The sequence below is a fragment of the Culex quinquefasciatus genome, chromosome 2, assembly GCF_015732765.1.
Source record: "Culex quinquefasciatus strain JHB chromosome 2, VPISU_Cqui_1.0_pri_paternal, whole genome shotgun sequence".
Classification (NCBI taxonomy): domain Eukaryota; kingdom Metazoa; phylum Arthropoda; class Insecta; order Diptera; family Culicidae; genus Culex; species Culex quinquefasciatus.
Genome location: NC_051862.1, coordinates 198479145 through 198505738, shown reverse-complemented (window position 1 = coordinate 198505738; position 26594 = coordinate 198479145). Strand labels below are relative to the sequence as shown.

At 40.4% G+C, this 26594-nt stretch overlaps 1 protein-coding gene across 1 annotated transcript in view; it reads right to left on the bottom strand.

Annotated features, from left to right (window-relative positions):
- Positions 1-25544, bottom strand: part of LOC6048811 (centaurin-gamma-1A) — a 217819-nt gene extending 192275 nt beyond the window's left edge. Inside the window, exon 1 of the mRNA XM_038258293.1 lies at positions 24258-25544. Within this exon, the coding sequence (XP_038114221.1) occupies positions 24258-24441 (184 nt within the window). The 5' untranslated portion in view covers positions 24442-25544. The remainder of the gene's footprint in view (positions 1-24257) is intronic.
- Between the last annotated feature and the right edge of the window lie 1050 nt (positions 25545-26594).

Here is a 26594-nt window from a genome sequence, read left to right as displayed (position 1 = left end):
TCAAGGGAATCATCTACCCAAATAAACAAATATCGTTAAAATTTAACAGGCCCAAAAAAAATTGTTATGTTTTTAAAATATGATTCCAAAAACAAAAAAAGGTGCAGGTGGTTATGTTCTACATGACCAATATGACAAAGAACTTTGTATAAAACTCTAAAAATCATGCTATTTTTATTTATATTTTTTATTTATTTGCCTATTTATATGATCCTGAATAATTAATTCTAATAATATCTATTCAATCAATGGCACCGGTAGAACCTTCCCTCAGGGTCATGGCCACTCCAGGTGTGGCCAATCCTGTCAAAATGGCCATTTTCATCACCAGTATCAAAAACCATGAATTTTGATACCCATATTGTCACAAGTCGTATGGTTCGATGAATGTCCCCCCGGTAGAATCTTCCCTCAGGGCCATGGCCACTCCGGGTGTGGCCAATCCTGTCAAAATGGCCATTTTCATCACCAGTATCAAAAACCATGAATTTTGATACAAATATTGTCCCAAGTCGTATGGTTCGATAAATGTCCCCCCGGTAGAACCTTCCCTCAGGGCCATGGCCACTCCGAGTGTGGCCAATCCTGTCAAAATGGCCATTTTCACCACCAGTATCAAAAACCATGAATTTTGATACCCATATTGCCCCAAGTCGTATGGTTCGATAAATGTCCCCCCGGTAGAACCTTCCCTCAGGGCCATGGCCACTCCGAGTGTGGCCAATCCTGTCAAAATGGCCATTTTCATCACCAGTATCAAAAACCATGAATTTTGATACCCATATTGTCACAAGTCGTATGGTTCGATGAATGTCCCCCCGGTAGAACCTTCCCTCAGGGCCATGGCCACTCCGGGTGTGGCCAATCCTGTCAAAATGGCCATTTTCACCACCAGTATCAAAAACCATGAATTTTGATACCCATATTGTTCCAAGTCGTATGGTTCGATAAATGTCCCCCCGGTAGAACCTTCCCTCAGGGCCATGGCCACTCCGGGTGTGGCCAATCCTGTCAAAATGGCCATTTTCATCAGCAGTATCAAAAACCATGAATTTTGATACCCATATTGTCCCAAGTCGTATGGTTCGATAAATGTCCCCCCGGTAGAACCTCCCCTCAGGGCACTGGCCACTCCGGGTATGGCCAATCCCGTCAAAATGGCCATTTTCTTTACCATTATCAAAAACCATGAATTTTGATACCCATATTGCCCCAATTTGTATGGTTCCTTGAATGTCCTGCCGGAAGAATCTTCCCTCAGGGCAATGGCCACTCCGGGTATGGCCAATCCCGTCAAAATGGCCATTTTCTTTACCATTATCAAAAACCATGAATTTTGATACCCATATTGTCCGCCGACTTCAAACTTCTCCAGGCGATTCCTGTATCGCGCACAAGTGTCATTCAAGGGATTACACGCCACTTCAACGTCCGCCGAACAGATTAGAATGCCAATTCCAGCCCCGTTCCAAGTGGAAACAATGTCATCGATCAATTTCGACCTCTTCCGTATAGGTTCTGTTTGTTCTCGTCCATCATAGTCCGGGGGAACAACTCCGCAACAACAAAAAAAGAGGAAACTCGCCGTGAAATTGGAATTCTGCCGGTTCACTGGACTTGGAACCAACGAAAAAAAAAAAACGAACAGAAGGTTTCGCCCAACCGGGAGAAGATCCAATAAAACCAATTAATCGCTTCCTTTTTCTGACTCGAGTTCGGGTTCTGCCACGGACGGGCTCGAGAGTGTCCGGGAAAGCGATTTTCGAATTGATTGGGAATAATCACGCGATTGGGATTGGCGGAAAAAAAGGTCATCCTCTCGCGAGGGGGGATGAAGCTGTTGGATTCGTTGTTTGATTTTGTTCAAAATTATTGAGCATTACAATAGAACAGATATATACATACATACTGAACATGTATCGAAATCCCATATCGTCATAACGACCCTAACCTCAAAATCGTTCAGGCAAGCTCGTGTCGACAGCGTCGTTTGATCGTGTTCACGAGTACGGCCCATACAAGTCTTAATGCACTTCCCGTTTTGGCAGCTGAACTGAGAGCTCTTATCACGTGTTGCTATTATTAGTCCTTACGAGGAAATGTGCGTATTGCGTTTTCTGTTACTTTACGTGCGTTCGCCGTATGAGGCTCATTCTTTTAAGGACCGGAAATAAATCGACGGGGCTTTTCCAGCGCAAGCATGTAGTACCAACACAAGGAAAGGTAGTAAAGAACGGAACGGCCTACGTGAGACGAATCGATTCCCGGATATTGGCAAGGTACACGAGCCAATCGGTGGAACGTGTGTGCTTTCGATGGAATCGATTTTGGATTTCTTTCTTCTGAAGGACTAGGTTTCTCCAATGTTCATTCACTTATGAATCTCAATCATAACAAGTTATTCTATCTGTGAATTATCCCAATCCAAACAATGTATTGCCGGAATTAGATGATGGATTGAGCATTGAGAATCGCTACTCAAAAACAATTAAATCCTCCAATACCAAATTATGAAGAAATCTTACGTCAGCAGTTAGCATCTTAAGCAGATATCACATTTTGACTCTATTCTAGATCAAATGGTAAATTCATCCAGAATCCCATGTAGATAACAATAAAGCTTACGTCATGACTCGAAACCTCGAAATCCGAACACTTAGCATTTTTGTTATAGCTGGCAAAAAAACATGTAATAAGTAGGAAATGTAGAAATATCATCAGGATTAGTAAAAATAGTACATTTTAAGAGAATGCAAGCAGAATATGTCTTTTCTAACCATTTTTAATCAGAATTTCAAAGTTAAAAAGACTTGTTGTGCTTCGAATCCCGGACACTAAAAGCTGATTCGAAATCCGGACACTTTTGCTTCGAATTCTGGACACTTGATTTTGCTTATGAATCGCACAAATTTGGACTGGAATGTTAGTGAACGTTATTCTGTAGGTCTCAAATAAGCTGTTAACATCAAAACAAACGATATTTTATATAAAAATTTGCTAGAATTTAAGGAAATCAAAAAAATAAATTTCAGCTTTGCCTTCCCGGTGCTTCGGACGCCTATGAAATATTTCAGTGAAATGTTTCATATGTTTGGTAAACTTATATTTTTATTTTTTATTGTGTTTTTTATTGACTACAACGTTCAAGCTAATTTAAAAGAAAGTTGATGTTAGAATTCATCAAATAAGAAAGTTTTGACATTCATCATGCGAACTTATATCCAAAAAATTGTTAAAACAAGATGAGGTGTCCGAGTTTCGAAGCGTTCGGGAATTCGAAGCATGGCGTTACTCGACCATGAATTTGCCATATTAAAAATAGTAGAATCCAACAGTGAGACTTGTTCGTTCCACAATTTCTCGTAGATATCAAACAAGTGAACATTTACTAAACATCCAACGGATGACTTATTAGACAAGTTATCCTACCATGAGTCGCCATACATATCCCATATAAAGCCAAGCCCTCCAATATTTAATCCCTCCTAGATCCCACGTAGTTCTACCCGCCATCCATGGCCATACGAACTGCTTCGTCAGCTGCACTCATCCAGAAATGTGCATCCCAGCGAGTAACAGGAAAATCACGTTTACAAAACTTTCAGTTTCAGCCCTCTTCTGAAAAAAAGAAGAAGTCTGCAAACTGACGCGGTGACAGTTCCCGTGGCACTTTTATGCACAGAACGAGAAAAAAGAGGCAAAAGATATAAATAAATAATACACCACTTCACCGCTAGGATATCCTCGGAATCCTTTTTCCCACTATCTACCACGAAAGCGTGATTTACTTTCTCATTTTGTGTTTGTGACTGGTTGGCTTTTTTGCAAGGATCTGCGAGCTTCATTCAAATTGGTTTCGTCCTTGCCGGGGTAGGAAAAAAGACACGTCCCTTTACAGAAAAGAGTTTAGTACGCTGGCTTTGAATGAGCTGAGTATGTAAAAGGATAACTGGTGCAGAAAAGAGAGTGTGGAAAGAATGAGGGAAAATGAAAGCTTGAGCATGCAACTTGAAAGGATGTCATTCATTTATAAGGTTTTGGCTGTGAATGAAAGATTTTGAGGCTGTTTTTAGCCCAAATTCCATAAAAAGCATATTAGTTTTTAGGCTTTTTTAAATCAACATCACAAATACGAAGAAAATCTTTAGAAAACAATACCAAAAGTTTATAAGAGTCTCTGAAGGTTTTTTTTGCAATTCTGTTGAGAAATTACTTATTTATTCTAGGATGACGTAATGGCCTGTCTGAGTACTTTTTAGCATCCATTTGAGTGCTGAAATATTCAGTAATAGTTTTCTATACAAACTGCATTAGGGTTTGAGACTTATCTTGACGCAAATAAAAAAATCTGGTATATACTGCCCTTCGTTGATGAAACGGCTATTATTCACTTAAGGCAAAATCGAGATTTGAAAGATTTCAAGCAAGTTTACGTCTTTTTGAAAAAATACCTCAGAATTGTTACTTTAAAAAATCAATTAAAATATAGTTTGAATCTAAAGCCAAAATCCAATTAAAATCTGTCACAACTTTACAAAACCAAGCAAGGAAATAATTTGAAACGTCACAAAAAATACCTTGCATACAAATACCACATTGCTGGCAGCAAAACAACAAAAATCCAACGTTCATTGCCTTGATTTCGCAATGTTTATATTTCCTAGTCAGAACTGCGACGTCGACGAGGACGTATTGCTCTTCTATGCAGCAGCCCGGCGTTCAGAGCGGGGTGACTTTTCTGGCACTTTGGGGTTATGTGATATTTGTGCAGATTCCGCGAGACGTGCCAACTATTTTTAGCCTTCCACTCCACCGCAGCGCAAACACACACGGAAAAGGGCCTTCGGTTTTGATGACTCTCCTGGCAGGTTCTGATTCGCTGGTCCGTCGTCCGAAGTCACGTTTTTGCCCGCTGGCTTGATGAAGTGGAAACTAACAAACGGCGTCAAAGCAGAACAAAAAATTCTGTCACATTTTAGAGCAGCGCCATCTGCGGCAGAGCGCCGAAGGGGGAATCATCATGAACGGAAAGTATAGCAACGAGTTTGAAAGTAAACAAAACCGACCCACAAAAAATGGGGGTTTTGTTTGTAAACAGAGTGCGCAAATGACGTCGAGTTTTGAAAATCGTTATTAAAATTATATTTTTAGATTGATCGTGCATTTCATCGCCAAGGAGTATATTTCGAAAACAAATTATTCTAACTTTGCGGGAGATGAAACCTAAGCAATTTAAAGTTTTTAATCTCACCTCAATCGCACAGCGACAATGCAAGCAACACGATGTGAATGGACCGATTAAATTAGTTAACAAACAGTGAATATTTACATTAGGAATGAGCAGGATAGACTAACTATTTGCAAATCTATATCAGTTAACTGGAACCCTTATGTAACGCATGACCAATATGACAAGGAACTTTGCACAAAACTGTTGAAATGAAATGTCTATTCTTAAATTTTAATTGTTTTTAGGTTTTTTATTTCAAAAGGTACTCTAAATATAAGGAATCCTATAGTTTATACTATAGTTTATACTGTTCAGAAAATAACCCTCTTTAAAATACTCATGAGAGCTTCGGTTTTTCAATATCATAGTAAATGTCCAATTAATTACAAACTCCATTGTTCCAAATCATTTCGGAAGAATACTCGTGAGAATCCTGGTTATCTGCATAATGAAGGAACCTTTAATCTTTTCAGGCCTGAAATTATAAAAAATGTAGGTTTATGATGGTGTGTGTGTGTGTATATGTGTGTGTGTTTGTGTGTATGTGTGTGTTAGAAATAAAATTAGACTTAGAGCAACTCTCTACGAAATCGGCCGATTTCGACCATTTTTATTTTTTGTAATTTTTTATTTGACTCAAACTTAGTGGGGGTCTTCCCTATGATCAAAGAAGCTATATTGTGCCATCGGTTCACCCATACAAGTCTCCATACAATTTTTGCAGCTGTCGATACAAAAATGGTACGTAAATATTCGAATATCTGTAACTTTTGAATGAATTTTCTGATCAATTTGGTGTCTTCGGCAAAGTTGTAGGTATTGTTGAGGACCATTGAGAAAAAAATAGGTACACTGAAAAAAAAATGCCGATTTTTTAATTAAAAGTGTTTTTACAAAAACTCAATTTCCCAAAAAACGTATTTTTTGATTTTCGAGATTTTTTGATATGTTTTAGGGACGAAAACTCGCAACATTTGAGCCATAGAAAAACATGGTCAAAAAATCTGCCACCGAGTTATGAATTTTTGATAAATGATGATTTTCGGAAAAAGCTGAAATTTTATGCAAAAACAAATCTGACGTAATTTTTAAATGTAAAATTGAATTTCCAATCGAAAAGTACTTTACAGATTTTTTGATAAAAGGCTCTGTTTTCAAGATATAGCCACCGAAAGTTTGATTTTAGCGAAATATTTGCAGTTTTGCTATAAAATTGTCTAAGAGGCATTGAAGATTGGTAATCTGGTTGCTGAGATACAGCGGCTTAAACAAAAAGAAACACGAAAATTGAAGTTTTCTAAGTCTCATCCAAACAGTCCACCATTTTCTAATGTCGATATCTCAGCAACTAATGGTCTGATTTTCAATGTTAAAACATGAAACATTCGTGAAATTTCCCGCATAAATAAGTGTTATACGCAAGTTATACGTGCTAGTCTAAATAGTTTACAATTGATTTTAAAAGTTTTATCGATGCAAATTTAAATTTAGTCAATAATTTAGTTTTTTTATGCCAACTACAAAACTAAAAACTTGAAACAGAAATGGCCCTGAATTATTCTGAATAATAAAAGAAAATAATGCAAAATCACAAAAGAAGATAAGGCCAAACGAAAGTATATCTCTTAGAAACTTTCCCAAAGATAAGGGGAAGGTTAGTTTACCATAACTTGAAATAAGATATTTCATAAATAATTTTCCATCTTAAAATATATGGTTAAGTTTTTTTAATAACTGTTTCGATTTTTTTTTCCAAAAAATCTATTATTTTTTCAAAAGTTCATATCTTTGGTACCAGATTTTGCACTATTCATAACATTAGGGCATATTCCTTTTAAAAATACCGTCATTAGGGGTGACATTGGGTCTGGGGTGAGATTAGGTCATAAAAAAATGCTGAAATTTGTATGACCCAATCTCACCCCCAGGTCTAATTTCACTCCTGATGACGGTAGTTTTTAAAACATATCGAAATATTTCGAAAACTACGTTTTATAGAATTCAAGTGTTAGTGACAAATATTCAAATGAAAAATAAGAAAATAAATTTCCGTGATTTTTTGAAAAAAAAAATCTTTTTACAATCTTTTAAGGTTAGGTTAGGTTAGGTCGATCTTTTATCATAACCAAGATCGATGTACAGAACCTTAGCAAATTCAAATGCTTGGACAAAGTTTTGTACAAACCAAACTTACAAAGAATAGTATATTTGCAAAAATGAAGAGAATTACTCAGCCTACTTCGCAATTCGCAATTCGCAATTTTCAGTGTAAGAACGGGCCTTGACCGATCTTATGCACTAGGTTCCCGACGAACACGCACTGCCCTTACACCTACATCTCACCCTTGCTCTGAGTCAGTACGAGCAGCACGCTAGAACACGCTTTGAGTGTTCGTGCCAGGCATGCACACCTTCTTTTCCGGTTACGCATTTTAACTCGGCCGGGGGTGGTACATTACGTAGGGTTTGATGTAAGTATAAGCGCCTAACCATTTAAAGTGTGCCTAACAACTTTCATTAAAGCAAAAACTGTTTTATTTTAAGTTTGAATTCAAAAACTAATTGTTATTTACTGTGTATTGTTTTCTCCTGAAATCTTCCCTATTGTTGAGTCTGTTTATCTGTTGCTATTTCTTTTGTCGCGGTGTTTTGTTACAATTTTTGGTCCTAAGCATGTTATAAAAGTTTACCAAAAATACAATAGTAGTATTTGTGTTAATCCTTTAACCATTCCATAAATTGAGTAAGGGCTCAAACCTCACTTGTTTGAAAAAAGGGTGAAGATTGAAAACAATTGACAGTAAAAGAGAATTTGTTTTATAAAAATCATGTATCAATAGTACGAGAATGATGACCGTATTTTGAAGAATAATAATGAGAAGCTAGATGTATTAGATGTAAAATTAGATACAAAACAAGCTTAGATTATAGTAATGATAATTTATAGGACAGATAAAGAATTATTCAAATAAATAAATTCGCAATAAAATCCAAAAAGATTTGGCGAATGATAAATAGACTTGATATTTATAGTACATTAAGGAAAAGTATATTTTTAAGGAAAAAAAAAAAACAAAACAAAGTTTGTTACAGCAGTATCAATTGATAGAAAAGAGTGGAAAAGCTTTGAGAGATAAGAGAATCAAAAGTTAATAAAATTAAAATCGAATGTTGGATATTAAATAGAAGAATCAGTGAATTACGATCTCACTAGGTTTTTTTGGCCAAATTTTCCCTAGTTTTTGACTATTTGCATTTAAAGAACCTTCTGTTACCAAGCGGTAAATGAAAAAAGAAATAGTTGCAAGGAACGCCATATCTCTATGAACCAGCCAATCACACAAGATGTAAAATTGTTATTTTGGTAAATAAAATGAATTGAATTGAAAAAATTGAATCAGTGAAGAAATGGGAATCAGAAGAGCAAAATAAAAATAGGAGATAGGTGGTAGCTGAGAATGAAGAGAAGAGAAACCCCGTTGTGCGATGTTTCAGGTACATCCACAGCAGTTGACTCAACATACTGCGAATCAAAACAATACCGTCTACAATCACAAATTACTTCCCTTTCCCACATTGTCGCGCCCCTTTCTTTTAGCCGTCTCGACTCTGACCCGCGGTGGTCAAAGGTTTACGATCCGTTTCCACAGGCCACCAGCTAGGTCATCATGAAAACCAAGCCAACGTGGAGGTAAGAAAATAGGACACTCGCAAGGAACCAGAGCTATACTGTTCTGATCAAGATAATTCAGATGATCTAACAGAACTACGGATGTAGTTAGTTACGCTCCTTCCAGGATGTTCCTTACGTGGACGTCAACCGAAGAGCACGCAACAAGGTCAGTGCCATTGCATGCTCTTAGGTATCAATCCTTGGCCTGCAATTACTCAGCCTACTTAATATTAAAGTGTTTACTGAAAAGCAAGGCGAAACAAAAAAGCATGAAAAAATAATAATTTAAAAACACAAAAAAAACTTATAAGCTAGAACTTGAGCTTATTTTAACCTGATAAGCTAAGGGTTACCCCACCGGTTATGAGCTGCACGAGCTAATGTTTGTTTTCAGTTGGCTTCTTTTTTACTTTATCTTCCGTTGGGCGTTTATCGACCGACGATGATTGAGATGTCACCCATCAAACGAGTTGGCGGCGTGTGTGCGCGATGCTGGCACGATCCATCAAATGTTTTGTTTACATTTCGGTGTTTCTTTTTTTCGTCAGTTTGTTTATTGTTTACATTTTGCAATTGTGTCACGGAAAGTTTTCATGTCAAAATTTTACTTATTTTTAAAGTAATATTATAAAATTATGCAAAACAACCTTTTTCTTAATTTACGAGAACGGATTACAGAACTATACCATTTTACTATCATTTGAATCATGTATCCTCGAACCAGATCAATGTTATACCCCGGACAATGCTAATTAAATTCCACACAATTGATTGACACCAAATCACATTACCCACCCAAAGCTGTCAATCTTCAAAGTTCATGCATAACTAAGGTACCATCAATACCAAAGAGACAGAAGACACCACCGAACCGTCAAACTCTTGATTCAATTTTCACTTGTCCCGTTAAGTACCTGGGACGTCAACATCGTGTTCCATTACCGATTCCACCTCGCACAAAACCCGTCAACTCGCTCGCAAGTTGTTCTATTCGGTAAACAGAACAGCTCCTGAGCAGCACATCGAGAACATCGATCGATACACTGCTGTATGCATGGGGTGCTACGACAGCACCAACAAATACACACAGTTCAACCGGTAGACCCGGCAAGATATTTAGTTGTGCGAGAGAGAGAGAGCGATTCACACTGTAAACAACCGTATCGAGTCAGACTGGCAGCGGCGTTCTGTAACACTTGGAATGCCCAAGCTGAAAAACAAGCAAGTTGAACTGTTGTTACTGCAGTGAACAACAGTTCGTTTTGCTTTATGAGCGACAGTGAAAAAGGTGTATGTTACACATGACCAATATTGCAAAGAACTTTGAAACCGACTTTTCGAGCATGGTAGTCCAAGTGTTAAAACAGAACCAAGTGTCTACCGAAGAGAAGCTCAACGAGCTTGGTTGCAAACTTTCACGTGCACCAGACCAGGCAGGGGTTGGAATGAGATAATCAATAAAGTGGAATTAAAAATTCATAACTCGGTCGCCACCGCCGCCGCCGGTTGACAGTCGCTACCAAACCTGTCAGGTTCTGAAACACCTTGAACACAACGCGGAGTTCTAGGCAGTCTTCTCCAGCCTAGTTGATCGACTGTCGCGTAGAAGACTACCTCCCCTCTCGGCTTCGCCAAGTCAACGTCGTCGGTTAAATTATGATAATTCTAATCGAAAGTAAAATGGCCTTGGCCCACCACCCCCCATCCGGTGGCTTGCGGTTTTTGTGGACGGTTTAATTACTGTGGATTACGGCTGCTCTCTGATTTTGTGCGGTGTACCGACTTAAACAACGGGTTGAGCTCGACGAAGGACGTTGCCGTAGGCACCGGTGCGCGGGAAGTTCCGATGAAGTCATTAGTGTGATTGCTGGAGGCATTTGTGGCGGAAATCAGGGACAGTAGCTGGAGCAACGTGGTCGTCGTGTTTTGGAATTTAGTTTAATTTGAGAAAAATAAGCTGAGATAGAAAGTTTAACGAGTTATTTCACAAAATGCTAAAGAAGAAGAATCCCAATTGAAACAATTTGGACAATCAAATTTATTAACCAATAAAACCACACCACCTCCTATATCAAAATATCCAATTTCCTTAAAACGACCCAGCACAATTTCAAGCCATTTAATCCTTCTTCATACCACTCCCAGACAGCAGGACGCCTAATGAAGCGTTTCCTCCGCCATTTACTCGCTCGTCTAAACCTCCCAAAATCGATTCAATCTCGACTCGGTGAGCTCGTAAAAGCTTGGCCGAGATTTAACAACCCTCTTTCTTGGAAGTTGAAACACCGTCTTCCGAGACTCCATCGTGATATGAAGGCCCCGTGGTTTGCAGAAGAATCGCTTTTCGCGGGTTTCTTTCCCTTATCACAAAGCCCATAAACTGACCATTACCTCCGGAGACTTCTCCGGCGTGCACGACTCAGCTGTGCAACTCTACAACGAAGAGTTGTACCCACAAAGTAGGTCTAAGCTTGCAGCCGTGGAGATGAAAATCAGATTACGTCATGTTGGCGCTCGTTTCCGACTAGAGTGTTCAACACGGTCTGTCGATACTTGCAGGTTTGAACTAGCGTTGAACCGCGCGCGAAACGTTAAGCCTGTTACGGCACCACCACGCTCTCGCTTCAGCCAGTGATTGACGTTTAGCAAGGCACTTGCAGCTGACTTGGCGTGGCTTCTTTGGGGTTTCTTGGGGTCAGGTCGATGACCTCATCCGTTTTTTTTTTGCTGACCAGGCCTCGTCATATGGAGTCCTGGCAGTGCATTGTCCCCGCACTCTTTGGTTCATTATGCAGTTTCATTACTGAGGTAGCACATGTTGGTTGACATCGGTCTTCCGGTCTTCCCCCCTGGGTACTGTGGGTTGTCTTTCTCTCTGTGCACACTGTCACCGGCAACGCTGAAGTTGATGATAATGGTGGAATAAGGACGATGGGAGTACAATTCAGCACTGGGCCTTGGGGCGAAATTAAATTTTCAAGACGAACGCTTTTGTGAGCAACAAAAAACTTGTGGCAGGGGTTCTCCGGTGTACCTTTTAGACTTTTAGTGATAATTTTTGAACAAGTTTTTGTTCGAGTCTGTCCACCACGAATTTATTATAATTTGGCTGCAAATCGCTTAAATAAACACCAAATAGGAAGTAGTATACTAAGCTGATCTCTTTTAGCTCACACGAAATAGGAAAAAGTTGCGCTGACCCCTTTCGATTTTCGTTAAACATTACTCTTACAAATAGTTGTGCACACTAAATCAGAAACGCACTGTAAAAGTTAAAATATGCTGAGCTGTTAGTTATTTTTATTGAAAAACTGAGGTACGTCAAAAAATACTGTGAATAAGTAAATTCTACTTTACTGCCGTTAAAATCTTAAGTTCTGGGTAATTGAATAAGCATATTGTTCAGTATTTGGTTTGTGTTTTACAGAAAGTTCAGTGTCATTTTGTGTAGTTGTCATTTTCGTGTTTTTTTTGCTGATTTCTAATGATTTTTGAAAAAAGTTATTTGAAGGCTGTGCAACAGGTGGGTCTCATCAAAAAAAAGGTTGTAAAATTTTATCTATGATTAAAGATTCTTAAGAAGGCATTTTTGGAATATGAACATGCTTCATATTATTAGTTTTGAACACGACTTGTTTTCTAGAAATGTTGTGTGATTCTGGAGAAGTATATCGAATCATTTGGCAATTTTCTTAACAAAAAAGTTACACTCTAAAACATCCGTTTCTCAAAATACATAATTTTAATTTTGGAGAATTTTCGATATATTTTATAGGTTTCAAAAGGAAACCTTTGAGCCATAGTGCATTATGATGCGAAATCTGATTACAGGGATATGATTTTTTGAAAATGGAGAATATTTGCTACACAGTTTTAAACAATTTCAGCAAAGCAAAATCAAATTTGCATTCGAAAAGTACTGTTTTTTGATAAAAGGCACCGATTTGAAATTAAATTTTTGGAAAAACCCCTTAAAAAATTGAAGTGCTTCTACAATTTTTCTTTTGAGATTGTGAAAATTGGAAAATTAGTTTCTGAGATACAGCCTTATAAAGAATTGGATCAAAATAAGTTTTTCTAAGTGTCACATTATAAGCCTGTAGTTTTCAACTGACGACAATTCGGATACTATTGGTTCAATTTTCCATGTTAAAAAATGAACCTTTTGTAAAATGTGAAGATCTCAAGAAAAATAATTAAAAAATATGGAAATGAGAAAGTGAGGAATATAATCTATTTGTTGACCTTTTTCCTCAACTTTTTCAGAACCTCAAATAAAAGGCATTTCTTACTCAAATAACAATAACAAATTATAAAATAATTTATACTTACTATGACATAACATTGCTAAATATTAAAATACAATTTTAAGCTTTTGTTTCTTAATTTTAGCTGGAAAATAAAAAGGGAGCGCAAATAATTCAAGTAATTATTAATTTAATTTTAATTAAAAAATAACGCAAAAATATGATTACGGTCATTATTCTTTAACACATTAAAAATATCTAGCAATTGAAATATATATATATAATCAAATTTAATTTGTTTTTTTTACATATACATAATTCCAGTTTTCAAATGTTCAATAATTTATTTCTATTCAATGAAAAATTTAGTTCATAAGAATTGATGCTTCCTCTCCTCTCACACCTCTCACGAAATCCATTTTTTTTTTTTGAAAAAGTATATACTTTAAACATTTTTTAACTGCCTAATTGAAAATTTATAAGTTATTTGTCAGTTTAACAATTAAATTAATGTTTTTTTATAGTTTCAAAAATAAAAACCTTTTTTAATTTAAAACATAAAACGTTTGGATTTTATTAAATAGATTTCAAGCAATGTTTAATCTTTTTTGCCCATTTAAATAAAAAAGCCAACAAGTTCTCAAGGGCTATTACAATTTACAATATTTAAGATATTGTAAATTGTAATAGCCCTTGAGAACTTGTTGGCTTTTTTATTTAAATGGGAAAAAAGATTAAACATTGCTTGAAATCTATTTAATAAAATCCAAACGTTTTATGTTTTAAATTAAAAAAAAAGTTTTTATTTTTGAAACTATTAAAAAACATTAATTTAATTGTTAAACTGACAAATAACTTCATTCTTAAAAAGATCAAAATGGTGAAATGACTCTTCAAATATTAAGTTAAGTCTGAAGACGAATTGAGGGCATTACATTTGGAAATTTTCACAAGATTTTGCAAAACTATTCAATAGCTAGAACATATTTTTCAAACAACTTATCTTGAAATATCTAACTTTTTCTCGATTATTTTGTAAATTTTGGCGATTTCCAGACTTTTTCATGATTTCCCGGCATGAAAAGTCACCCCTCAAATGAAAAAAAAAAAATAAATAAAAAAAATAAAAACAAAAAATAAACAAAATACTTTTTGAACCATATTCTAACAAACTTGAAAAAGTTCTTTTTGCAATTCCGTCGTGAAACTACTAACTTTTCCTGTCATTCTTGAACGACGAATTAGCCTACTTTTCTGTACCAAAAATAACAGAATCGAATAGCAACCCTTTTCAAAATAAATGCTGAAAAGTTCTACTTTTCAGCACTCAAATGGGTGCTGAAAAGTTGAACTTATCAGCACTTGTTTCGAAAAGTAACACTTTTCAACGTTTTTTTGATTTAAATGATTTATTGACAAAAAACATGAAAATTTGATATAAAATTTTACTCAGTGTGTGTTTTTTGGAATTGCAAAAAATGTTGTATGGAACTCGTTGCAAAACTTGATTTTTTCAGCACTCTTCGTATTTATCCAATTCGGTGAACCTCGTTGGATAAATGTACAACTCGTGCTGAAAAAATCCTCTTTTTGCAACTAGTTGCATAAACTACTATTTTCACATAACTCTGTCAAAAAGACAAAAGCTGAACAACTTGATCCTTGCCATGTTTCCTCAGCACTAAGCAGTCCGATTTGAGCTGGGAAGGTTTGATGCGATCCTGGTTGATGTCTTCAAAATCGCTAATGAATTTTCAAGATCTGGCAACCCTGTCTCGAGATATATCCGTTAGATGGCATTTTTATTCTTCTTTTGACGCCGGACGGACTTAAGTAATTTCGGTAGAAATCTGGAGTTTTTTTATAAAGTCCAAAAAACCAAATTTTCAGTTTTTTCATTTTGGGTGTTTTTTAATACCCCTGACTAAAGGCGGTTTCAAAAACACCCTAAAAGCAAAAACTGGACATTTGGTTTATTGGACCTTACAAAAAAAAAAACTCCAGAAATGCTTTTTGAAACCATTATTCGACCCGTTCAAATAGTTTAACGAAAAACAATTCCAATGATGTATCGTTAAACACGATTATCTGGCAACACTTTCTCAATATTAACCAACCAAGTGCAATATGCAAAATTATGTTGTATGAAATGTAAATTATTGAAATTAAATTAAATATTTTTAACTGCAATATAAAGAAAGATATCATTAAATTAAAATAATAAAGTATTTTAACATTTTTAAGTTCTTTCTTGTGTTTGCGAACACCTGCCAAATTATTCTGCTATCACAAAGCACTGACGCAGCACAAACTTCTTCCCAGTGGCTTTCTTGGCATATAAAATTGAAATTTTTGGTTGGCCACCTCAACATCTTCCACTTCCTTGGCGCATCACAATTTTGCGACGACCCTTTCTCAACATTCTCCGTGGAACTCCTCCAAGGCAATTTTCCTGCTGCTTTTTTTTGTTTTTTGGCTCTTTTCGTAGTCCTTCAAGGGAAAATGGAAAAACCCTGTTGAGTCAGCTGACCGACCGCGCTCGGAAGGCAGAAAAGAAAGGATTCTGAATAATTGAAAGCATCCACCAGCTAAGAAGTTCTCAGCGGCACGATGGAGTTGGGTCCAAGATGCTTTTTTTTTCTTTTCACCATGGGAAATCCAATCATGCTGAAATATGCTTATTGAATTTAAGGCCGGATCCAGCAGCGGCAGCGCGAGTGGAGAACTATTTTGGGTTATAACGTTAAGGCTAAATGGTCCACCCCCAGGATGACTTCAAGTCGCTGTTGTTGATTTCAAGAGGGGCTGAACTCGTCTTCTTCTTAGCTTCAGGGGGCGGCTTTCGTGCAGATGAATCAAAATAAAGCATGTGATTTATGTATCTTGTGAGTCCAAAATTGTCGCGCTTTGAAAGCGTTTTCATTTTCCAAGATAAAGATCCTACTGACCTAGATTCTGGGCAGCGTTTAGTGTTCACCCCTTAAGCCAGTGTGCCATATTTCATTCTCTTTCCCCATTTTGTAAGGGAAGCTTAGTCAGCTCAATTTCCTTCGTCGTTCTGCCAATGTGTAGCATTTTAGAACAGTCCATAGAAAAATGCGAAAAAATGGTATATTTTATCATTTTCTGTGAAATTCAAGACCTTTCACAGCTTCACACATTCGCTCAGTCTCAGGAAAAATCATCAAACATCTCGAAGAAGCGGAAATTTTCCCATCAAAAAGCAATTTACACATTAGCCTCCCCAATTCGACCACCGACCAGACTGACTGGTCCCGGGCGGCGCTACAAGATTGTGGGGTTATGAAATATGAGTTTTACACCCATTTTCGCGCTGCACGGCCAGTTGATGGCAAAACTTTCTACCACGCTGATCTGCTGAACGCTTTTCTACCGAGTCATCTTCTCAGTCAGTCGGTCAGCAGACATGTGTTTCTTCCTCCTTTTGACTGCCCGCCTGCCCGCCGATCTGGGTGCCATAAACAATGATTATGCTAATTTTATGCAAGTTTTAGTAAGTCATAACTGCCCCCCCGTTAAATGGCTATCTGGAGAGTGCTATTTTTACCGGGGATGAGTTTTGTTTAATTTTTACGAATTTCGCATTGGCTCGGCTATGGGTAGAGTTCTGTTTTTGTTGGTGATTTTTTTTTTGATTTTCAGTTTGCTGGACTGACCTTCTTTTGCCTAGCTGTTCCGGAGATGTTTTCTACTTTCTTCGCCGCCTTAGGGGATGAGTTTGTAAATTAAGCGGAAGTTGTTTTGGGACACAGCGGGCCAGTAAATAAGCAATTATGTTATGCATAGCGAAATTTTTGCAATAATTAAGTCTTTCGAGTTGAAAATTTTAAAAATGAACTTTGAAATTTATAAAGCAAAGTTTGTAGCTGTAAAAATTTTTTTTTTGTCCCGCCCGTGTGGATCAATCGGACTCACAATCCAGAGGTCGCCGGTTCGAATCCCGCGGCGGGCGCTCTAAAATTCTTTGTGTAAATATGGGTATTCGGCGCCGTCGCTCCGTGCCATACTTTCATACACTTAGGAGCCCAGGGCGGCCGACAGCTATAAGGTCAACTTCGTCGTTGTAGCTGTATTACCCCTGAAATGTTTCCAACACTGAGAAAGATTTATCAGTTGATTTTTTTTATCAAGCTTTAAAAATAATTTGATATTTACTGCATAATTAACTTGATGATTCTCAAAAATTTTGCAAAAATATTCAGAAATAAATCCAGATTTTTTAAGGGTCCTATAAGCCATTGTGTTTTATATAATTTTGTTTATAGAACCTATTAAAAAACTCTAGAAATTAAAAAACAACATCGTTGGGTTAGTCTGTCAAAGGTCTCTGGATCGATTCCCGTGGGTGTACAAATTGATTATACAAAAATCAGAAATATAATTTAAATATTTAAATGTGAAAATTACATTGAAAACAATCTAAATTTAATAAATCATTTAAATTCTAAAAGTTCCGAAAAAAAGAAAAAATTAAATACAATTTTTAAAACGTATTTCAGGTTAGATACCCAAATTTCGAAAAAAATACATATTTCGTGAATCGATTATCCGGAGTAAAATTTTGATAGTACGAACTGGTATGATTTGTCTTTAAATTTTTCAAATAATAAATTTTTGGTTATTTTTTATTTTTTATTTATTTTTTCATTTATGAATAGATATTTTTTTTAATTCTTTTTTTTTAATTTGGTTCTGAATTTTTTAACTTCTGATTTTTTGAAATGATATGTTTTTATAATTTCTATTATTCTGATTTTTCATTTTTATTTATTTTTTGATTATTAGTTTTTGAATAAAGTGGGTTTCGGATTCTTGCGGAACGGAACACACGGAATAAAACGCGATTTAACTTTACTCACGTGTTTATTCTACTAGATCGAAAAAGGTAATGGCTTCTCGTTTGTTGTGCAGTGACAGCTCGGTCACAGCTCTCTCTCTCTCTCTCGCGGTACACTTCCTGTGTACCGTGAAGGCGCACTACTCGGTACACCTAGACGACAGGGTTGTATCCTCAACACTCCCCCTCAAGCGCTGCCGTCTGCCAATCCAATGCTGGCACGATGTTTCCGGAAAGCTCCGGGTGGCAGCCCCTTGGTCATCATATCCGCAAGTTGATCTTCTGACTTCAGGAACTGCAGGCAAATCTTGTCCTCCTTCACCAGGTCCCGCAGGAAATGGTATTTCACGTCCACGTGCTTCAGCCGTCCAAAATCCTTCGATTCTTCTGCGATCCGTATCGACGACTGGTTGTCTTCGTAGAACGTGACTGGTTCAGGAATCTTGAGCTCCAAATCCTGCAGCAGTCGTACGAGCCACATCTCGTAGCACGCAGCGCTGCAAAGCGCGGTCAGCTCCGCTTCGGTGGATGAGAGTGAGACGCAGTTTTGCTTCCGGGTCATCCACCCAGTAGTGCATCCCAGAACTTGGTACACACATCCGCTGATCGAACGTCGGTCCGTTGGGTCGTTGGCCCAGTCCGCGTCCGTGAACACCTCAACAGTTGGCGCTCCTTCCTTCGCACGATACACTAGACCGAAGTCCAGCGTTCCCTTCACGTAGCGCAAGATCCTTTTCAGGTGCGCCCAGTGGGTGTTGGTCGGGCAGCTCTGGAACTGGCTTAGGAAGTTAACTGCTGCAGCCAGGTCCGGTCTCGTCGTGATTGAAGCGTAGGTTAGACACCCTATCAGCTCTCTGTACGGGGCGTCCGTGCGGTCCTTCTCGGCACCCTTCAGTAGCTTCAAACGACACTCCATCGGCGTCGACGCTGGTTTGCAGTCCTGCATTCCAAAACGCAGCAGCATGTCCTGGAAGTACTGCCGCTGGCTGATCCGCAACTTTCGTTCCTCCACGTCGCGCTCGATTTTCATTCCAAGGAAACAGTCCACTTCTCCGGTGTCAGTCATCTCGAACTCCTTGGACATGCACGACTTCACCGCGTCAACAGCTTTCTGCGATGGCCCGATGACCAACACATCGTCAACGTACAGAAGTACGATCAACCTTCCAGCTTTCGTCTGCTTGGTGTAGAGACACTGGTCGTTCATGCTGCGCACGAACTTCAGCCGGCCTTCGACGAATGCATGGAAACGATCGTTCCACGCGCGCGATGCTTGCTTCAACCCATAGATGGACTTCTGAAGCCGACACAGCAGATTCTCGCCCTGCTCGAACCCCTCGGGTTGAGCAATAAAGATCTCCTCCGTTAGTTCGCCGTTGAGAAAGGCTGTGCGAACGTCCATCTGGTGGATCACCATCTTCTCGTGGTTTGCCAGGGCTAGGACAGTGCGCAACGTGTCCAGCTTGGCAACGGGCGAGTACGTCTCAGTGTAGTCCAGGCCGTACTTCTGGCTAAACCCTCTAGCGACCAGGCGGGCCTTGTACCGGTCAGGCTTGCCGTCGGTTCCCCGCTTTATCTTGAACACCCACTTACTTGTGATTGGTGTCCGCTTCGCAGGAAGTTTCTCCAGCGTCCAGGTTCGGTTTTTCAACAGAGACTCCATCTCCTCGTTGATAGCCGCTTCCCACAGCTTCCAGTCGCTTCGCTTCCTGGCCTCCGAGAGCGAGTTCGGAAGATTTTCGACGTAGTTCATCGCGTTCAAGGCGTACGCTGCATAGTCGACCTCGTAGTCCTTGAGCCAGGCAGGCGCGGTCTTCTCTCGTTGCGGACGCTGCGGTTGGTCTACGCCACCTCCTTGAGGCAGGGGTTCCTCCTCGCAACTGTCAAAGTCGTCTTCCGGTTGCTCACTCGATGTGCCATCCGTTTCAGCTGAACGCACACTGGCCGCTTCTTGCTCATCGTCTGACTGGTCCTCGTCTGACGACTCGTCTCCAACAATCGGTTGAGAAATCTTGTGCAGAGACTTACTTTTGTGCGATCCGGATTCCTTCTCCTCCGCGAAGTCGACATCTCGTACGTGGACAATCCGCTCGAGCTCGGGGTTCCACACTCGGTAGCCGTTCTGGTGGTAGCCAACGAAATCGCCCTTCCACGCCTTCGGGTCGAGCTTCTTCCGGAGTTCCTTGGGTACGTGAGCGTACACCGGGCAGCCAAATGCGCGCAGCTTGGCGACGTTCGGCTTCGAACCCTCCCACAGCTCGTAGGGCGTGACGTTTTCCTTGAGAGCTCGTGGGACTCCGGTTCAACAGGAAGGCCGCCGTCTGCACCGCTTGACCCCAGAAGCGCTTGTCAGCTCCTGAGTCGTCCAGCATCGCACGGGCCTTTTCGACGAGGCTGCGATTCAATCGCTCACTTACCCCGTTCTGCTCCGGCGTGTACGGCACAGTCCAGTCGATCTGGATCCCACGGTCCTGGCAGAACTTCTCGAAGTCCTTTCCTCGATACTCGCCGCCGTTGTCACAGCGAAGGCGGCTGATCTTCCGACCAAACTTCGCCGTCACCATCGCCTCGTAGCGTTGGAAGCTCTCGAACACTTCGTCTTTGCTCTTCATCAGGAACAACACCACGAAATGGCTCCAGTCGTCCGTGAAACTCACGAAGTACTTCTTGCCTTCAACTCCGACCGGTGCGATCGGACCACATACGTCCGAGTGGACCACTTCTAGCACTCGCGACGCTCTTGTTTCACGCGTTACGAACGGCTTCCGGGTTTGCTTCCCGATCACACAGGACTCGCACACGACAATGTCCTTGTCCTTGTCGCTCACATTCTGGTTCAGTCCAACCACCATGTCGTCCTGAATCAACTTCACCAGACTCTTCGGATTGAGATGCCCAAATCGACGGTGCCACAGTTCCAGACTTTTCGGTATGCGGCCACACGTCAGCAGAGATTCACTGTTCCCCGGCGTAGCTCTGAACAAGTTCAGTCGGTACAACTTTCCGCAGCGGGAACCACTCGCGACGATTCTCTGCCCGTGCTGTATCACCACTTTCCCGTTTCCGTAGGACACTTCCATGCCCACGTCGTCAACCCGCATCACAGAAAATAGATTGCAACGCAAGTCCGGGACATACAGCACATTCTTCACGGTACAATCGATCAACTTTTCACCGACATCAGCAAACAACTTGACCGTTCCAGAAAACTCGGCCTTGATCGACTCACCGTCCTTCGCGATGGCTATCTCAATCGGGCACTTCAGGGGACTCAACGATTCGAACAGCGATTTGTCGTTCACTATGTGATCGGAACAACCAGAGTCGATGAACCAATCCACTCTTCGCAAACCGTCTCCACTTCCCACACCGACAAAGCAAACGCCCCCACTTTCTTCCGCCAAGTGTGCCTTGGGCTTGTTGTCACTTTTCTTCTTCTTCTTTCGATCACTCTCCTTCTTCGACGGGCAAGCGTCGGCCTTGTGTCCCTCCTGCTTGCACGCCCAGCACTGCAGCTTTTTCTTCGTTTTCGCCGATCCAGAAAAAGCAGCGACGTCACGATTCGATGACGTTCCCGCAGGCACCGATTCGACACCTATCTCCTTTTGTTTCACCTCCTCGTCGAGCAGCCGGCATTTCGCATACTCCAAGCTCAAATTTTCCGGCTTCATCGATTCGAGCGTCTTGATCACCATGGAAAATGCCGTGCCGAACGTCAGGAACAAACTGCACACAGCGTCCAGCTCGTCCACCTTCGCCCCAGTCGCCCGGAGCTGCCGAAGAAGGCGATCGAAACGGAGGAAATGGGACTGCAGGCTGCCGCCGTCAAACTTCATCGAGTGCAACTGCCGTTGCAAGTGCATCCGCCTGGCAACACTTTCCCGCAAGAAAACACGGTGCAGCTTCTCCCAGATCAGCTTGGGCGTCTTCTCGTCCTGGATGTGTTCCAGCTGGTCGTCGTTGATCCGGGAGACCAACTTCGACTTGCACTTACGGTCCATCTTCCGCCGCCGGTCAATCTTGACCTGCTTTTGCGCTTTCTCTTGCGCCGTGTCTTCGTCTTTCACTACCAGCTCGACCATTTCTTCGACCTCCTTCTCAATGCATTCCAGCAATTCGTGCTCCTCCAAGAACACCAGCATCCGGTATTTCCACGCATTGAAATTCGTCCCGTCGAGCAGTGGGACGAAGAAACGCTCCTCTTGTCCGGATTCCGCCATCGTTCACCCGACTCACTCGCGATTCCCGTAGACTTTCGGAATACGACCGGGCCGATAACCTAAAGTGGGTTTCGGATTCTTGCGGAACGGAACACACGGAATAAAACGCGATTTAACTTTACTCACGTGTTTATTCTACTAGATCGAAAAAGGTAATGGCTTCTCGTTTGTTGTGCAGTGACAGCTCGGTCACAGCTCTCTCTCTCTCTCTCGCGGTACACTTCCTGTGTACCGTGAAGGCGCACTACTCGGTACACCTAGACGACAGGGTTGTATCCTCAACATTGAAATTTCAAACTCTAGATATTTGCCAAAATGTCACTCTGGATTATCGAATCACAAATATATATAATCTCGAAATTTGGATCTCTAACCTAAAACATGACTCAAATATGTTCAAAAATTGACAGACTTTCTGTAAATGGCGAAGTTTTTAGAATTTGAATGATTTTATTACTGAATAATTATTTTAATGAAATTTTGATTGTCGATTTTTTTTTTATTTTAGAACTATCAAGTACATTTTCAAATTTTCTAATGTTTTTTACAAATTTCTATATTTTTTATTAGGAATTTCATTATATATTTTATTAAATTTTAGAGAATCATTCAGTTAATTATGCAAAAATAAAATAAAATAATATCAAAATTTGAAAATTTTCGTTTTTTCAATGTTTGAATATTTTTGAAAATCTAAATAGCAGATTTTTGCTGTTATTAAATCCCTACCTTTATTCTTTTAAATATAAAAACATAAATGTTTTTATATTTGTTCAAACTCGGCTATACGAAGCTTCGATTATCTTATGTTTCGATATTCCGAAGCTCGATTATCCAAATTTGTATGGGACTTTGAATCATCGTATCATGCTAAATTTTGTTTTCCTTATTTATTTATTTATTTTCTTTCTTTAACAGCATTAAATTATTGTAATTTTGGTCGCCATCTTGGATTCAAAAAATCAAAATCACTTTAGAGTAGTTTAGGAGTCATATTTCAGCTCAACAACTTTGCTCTCGCTCTCACTCCAATCGGGTAGAACAGCGAATGGCTCAAAGAGACCGATTGCGCCGTGTCGCTCAAAGCTGACTCAAAAAAGTCTGCGATCGGTTTGTTTTGATCATTTATTAAATTATTTTTGCAATTTTGTTGATACTATTACATCAAAGATAGATTTGGCAGCAATTTCCACCATGCCAATTTCAAATTGACGGCAAACTGCAGACCAGAAGAGCTGGTATTTCGTTAGATTCTCTCCTCTCTGAATATATTCGTTTGTCGACGGACGGAGTAGACAAAGAAATTCAAAAAGAACCTATTTGTATTGCTATGTGAAGCGATTAACCAAAACGATGGCAGCTAGCGAGTCGTGTTCGCTCGCGAATTGTTACGCGATCCAATCGTCAATGATTCGTTCGGCGATAAGTGAGTGATTTGATCGTTGAACCGATGTTCACCGATGTTGCTTAAAAAACTGGATACAGTCCAGACCTTATTTTTTGTGTGTTTTTATTTATATTTTTTCGAGTTCAAATTAGAGTGTTTGATTGACAGTTATATTACCAAATGAATTCCTGCATAATTCACATATTATAAGATCACTTTGGATTATGTTATAGGTTAGGTATGTTTTAAATTATTTCAATTCCAAATAAGATAACAAAACTTCTTTTTTAATGATTCGGTTATCCGAAGATGTGGTTATGTGAAGGTAAACGAGCCTGGACTGTAATCAAAAATTTGTTCATAAAATCGCTTTGCTAAAAAAAATCACAAATTGAGTACACAAAAATCCCCGCCAACGCCATCAACGTACAACAATCTGTGTACAAACATATGCCCTGCATCCAATTACCCCACATCACATCACAATCGCTGTGGCAGACTTCTAATTATTGTTTACATCACGAAAGCACGTTGCACTGGCGGCGGCGGCACCGACGGCTGCAGCCGGTCCAATTTCAGGGTCAACCGTGTGCCAACGCAAGACAAAAACAAACAGTGCAACCCCGATTGTTTGAACCGTACCTTCAATGCACACGACATGGTCGCGTATCTGCGACGCCACCTGGCTGTCGTCCAGCAGGTCGATCAGATGATAGATCGCGTAGATCGACGGGTGGACGCTCTCGAAGCGCTGAATCTCCTGGCGGATCGCCAGCGAGTTGTTGAACAGCGACTGCAGATGCGAGCGGGACGTGTTGTTGTTCATCTTGACGAGGTGTGTTGCGGCCAAGATCCGGGACGACCTGTTCAGAGAGTTTCACTTGTCGGTGTTACGTTGTTGTTGTTGTAATGATTCCCTTTTTGCTCGTTAGCCTCAGCATCACACGCTCACAGCCTTATGCGCGGAGATGTGATGAAGTAAGGAAGGTGGGCTTTGTACACCTGAGCACACACAACGCTGGAACAACATCACTTGAACACAGCAACACAAAGCTTCTTCGTACGGATTTTCTGCGATTTGATCTTCAGCCAAGTTGAATCACTTTCGGACTTTCATTTCACTTTCCGAACGACTTGACGCCACCAACTTGATTTGTTGAATTTTTCATAAACTATTATCGCACACAATTTGCGTTACGGCACCGTGAGCTTCGGTTGAACTCCAGGGTTAATTCGATACGGCACACAGCTGAACAACACCACCCACACACGACGAAATCAAAACAATAACATTGCGCGACCTCCACCGCGAATCACCTTTTGACAGCTATGGCAGATCTTGGAGGGAGCCGTATGAACAACGAATCACTCTACAGGATTGGCACACTTGTAGGCTTTCTTCTCGGGATTGACCCCGTCCAAGTGCACAACCACAAACGACGAAAACATGAAGCACACACAGCACTGCTTCTTCCAGCCTGCCCGCGATTCCGGAATCTTCCTGCTGGACCTCTGCTGTGTGCAGCTCTCCCGTTCACTCTCACCTGTGTGTGTCGTGCGCGGCGGCGGCTCTCCCACAACTCCCTAACTCTCTCTTGCTCTTTCTTGACCCTCCTTGGAGGTTGAACGCGAAGGCTTCTTCCAATCAACTCTACAAGAATATACCGCGTAGCGGGTGTACACTACATCACTGCACTACAGAAACTTTCGCGTAATCCCTTCGATCGAAGATCCGTCGGAAAACACCCATAAATATCCGCGAATTACACCGCTGACACAGATTACGCCCGAAGCGCGTACGGCAAGACCGCGATACGACGACGACGACCGAAAGAAACAACAGCTCAACAACGCATCAACATCTAGCGAACCGACGAACCGCAAGCTCCGTCCGTGGAGATAGTACCAACTCTACTAGCGACGGGCCGACCGGCTATGCTGGTTGTATGCTGGCTGGCTGTGCTGAATCTTCGGCCACGAACATCGCAACGTCGGGGCAGGGTTGCCAGAACAATTTTTGTTCATATTAAGTCAATATGCAACATAAAGGCTCAAGAAGTCACTCTTCCAGATTCTGAAATCCACATCAATGGAATGCGACAAGTTAGGAATATCAGCTTATTCCAGCAACCAGAAGCTGCAAACATGGAAAGTTGGCAACGCTGCCACCTGTACACAACACAACACTGCAAGAGAAAATCATCGCGCAAACACGAACGAACGAACACCTTGACGGTTGTGTAAAGAGGGTGTACGAAGGAATCAAGACAGAACAGAAGGAGATTGGCGCTAGTGTTGCTGGATGAGTTATGAACGAAAGAATCAAGAATGACAGTTCTACCGAAGTTTTCAAGAATGAAGCAGCTACAATCGGCTTTACATCCTAGGTTACATCCCAATTATAGGTCAATTATTGAGACCAACCATAAGAATCTCTGAGCGAAAAACATGAGAGTTTGCTAAATTTGATTCCAACACCACCTTCAATTTACGGAATAACACGAGGAAAAGGCGGATAAGCATTTGGACAGCTGTAACTGTTTTGCAAATTTTGAAACAATAGGTAACTTTTCCAACTGACTCAAAATTTAAAACAATAGCTGGCCACCACAGCTACCTTTCAACACTCGATATTGTCTCGAAATTTGCAAAAAAGTTCCAGCTGTCGAAATGCTTATGCGCCCTTTTCAAATGTCCAGACTTGTTGTCCAAATGTCAAAAACTAAGAAAACATAACTTCTCAAAAACATGTCTCAGACATGACCAGCAGCGCCACTTGGTAACTGTCGGCAATCTTTGCACGACGCAAACACGAACAAGCTAAACGGGACCTGTGTGCGGGAGGGTTGCGTGTGAGTGGGAGTGGGAGGAGGGTGGCAAACGCGCGTGCTGGCTGCGACACCAATACATGGCGCATGGCGCAGGGCGAATCAAAATAAAACGTCAAAGCAGGCGAAGATGAGGAGGGAGACGACGACG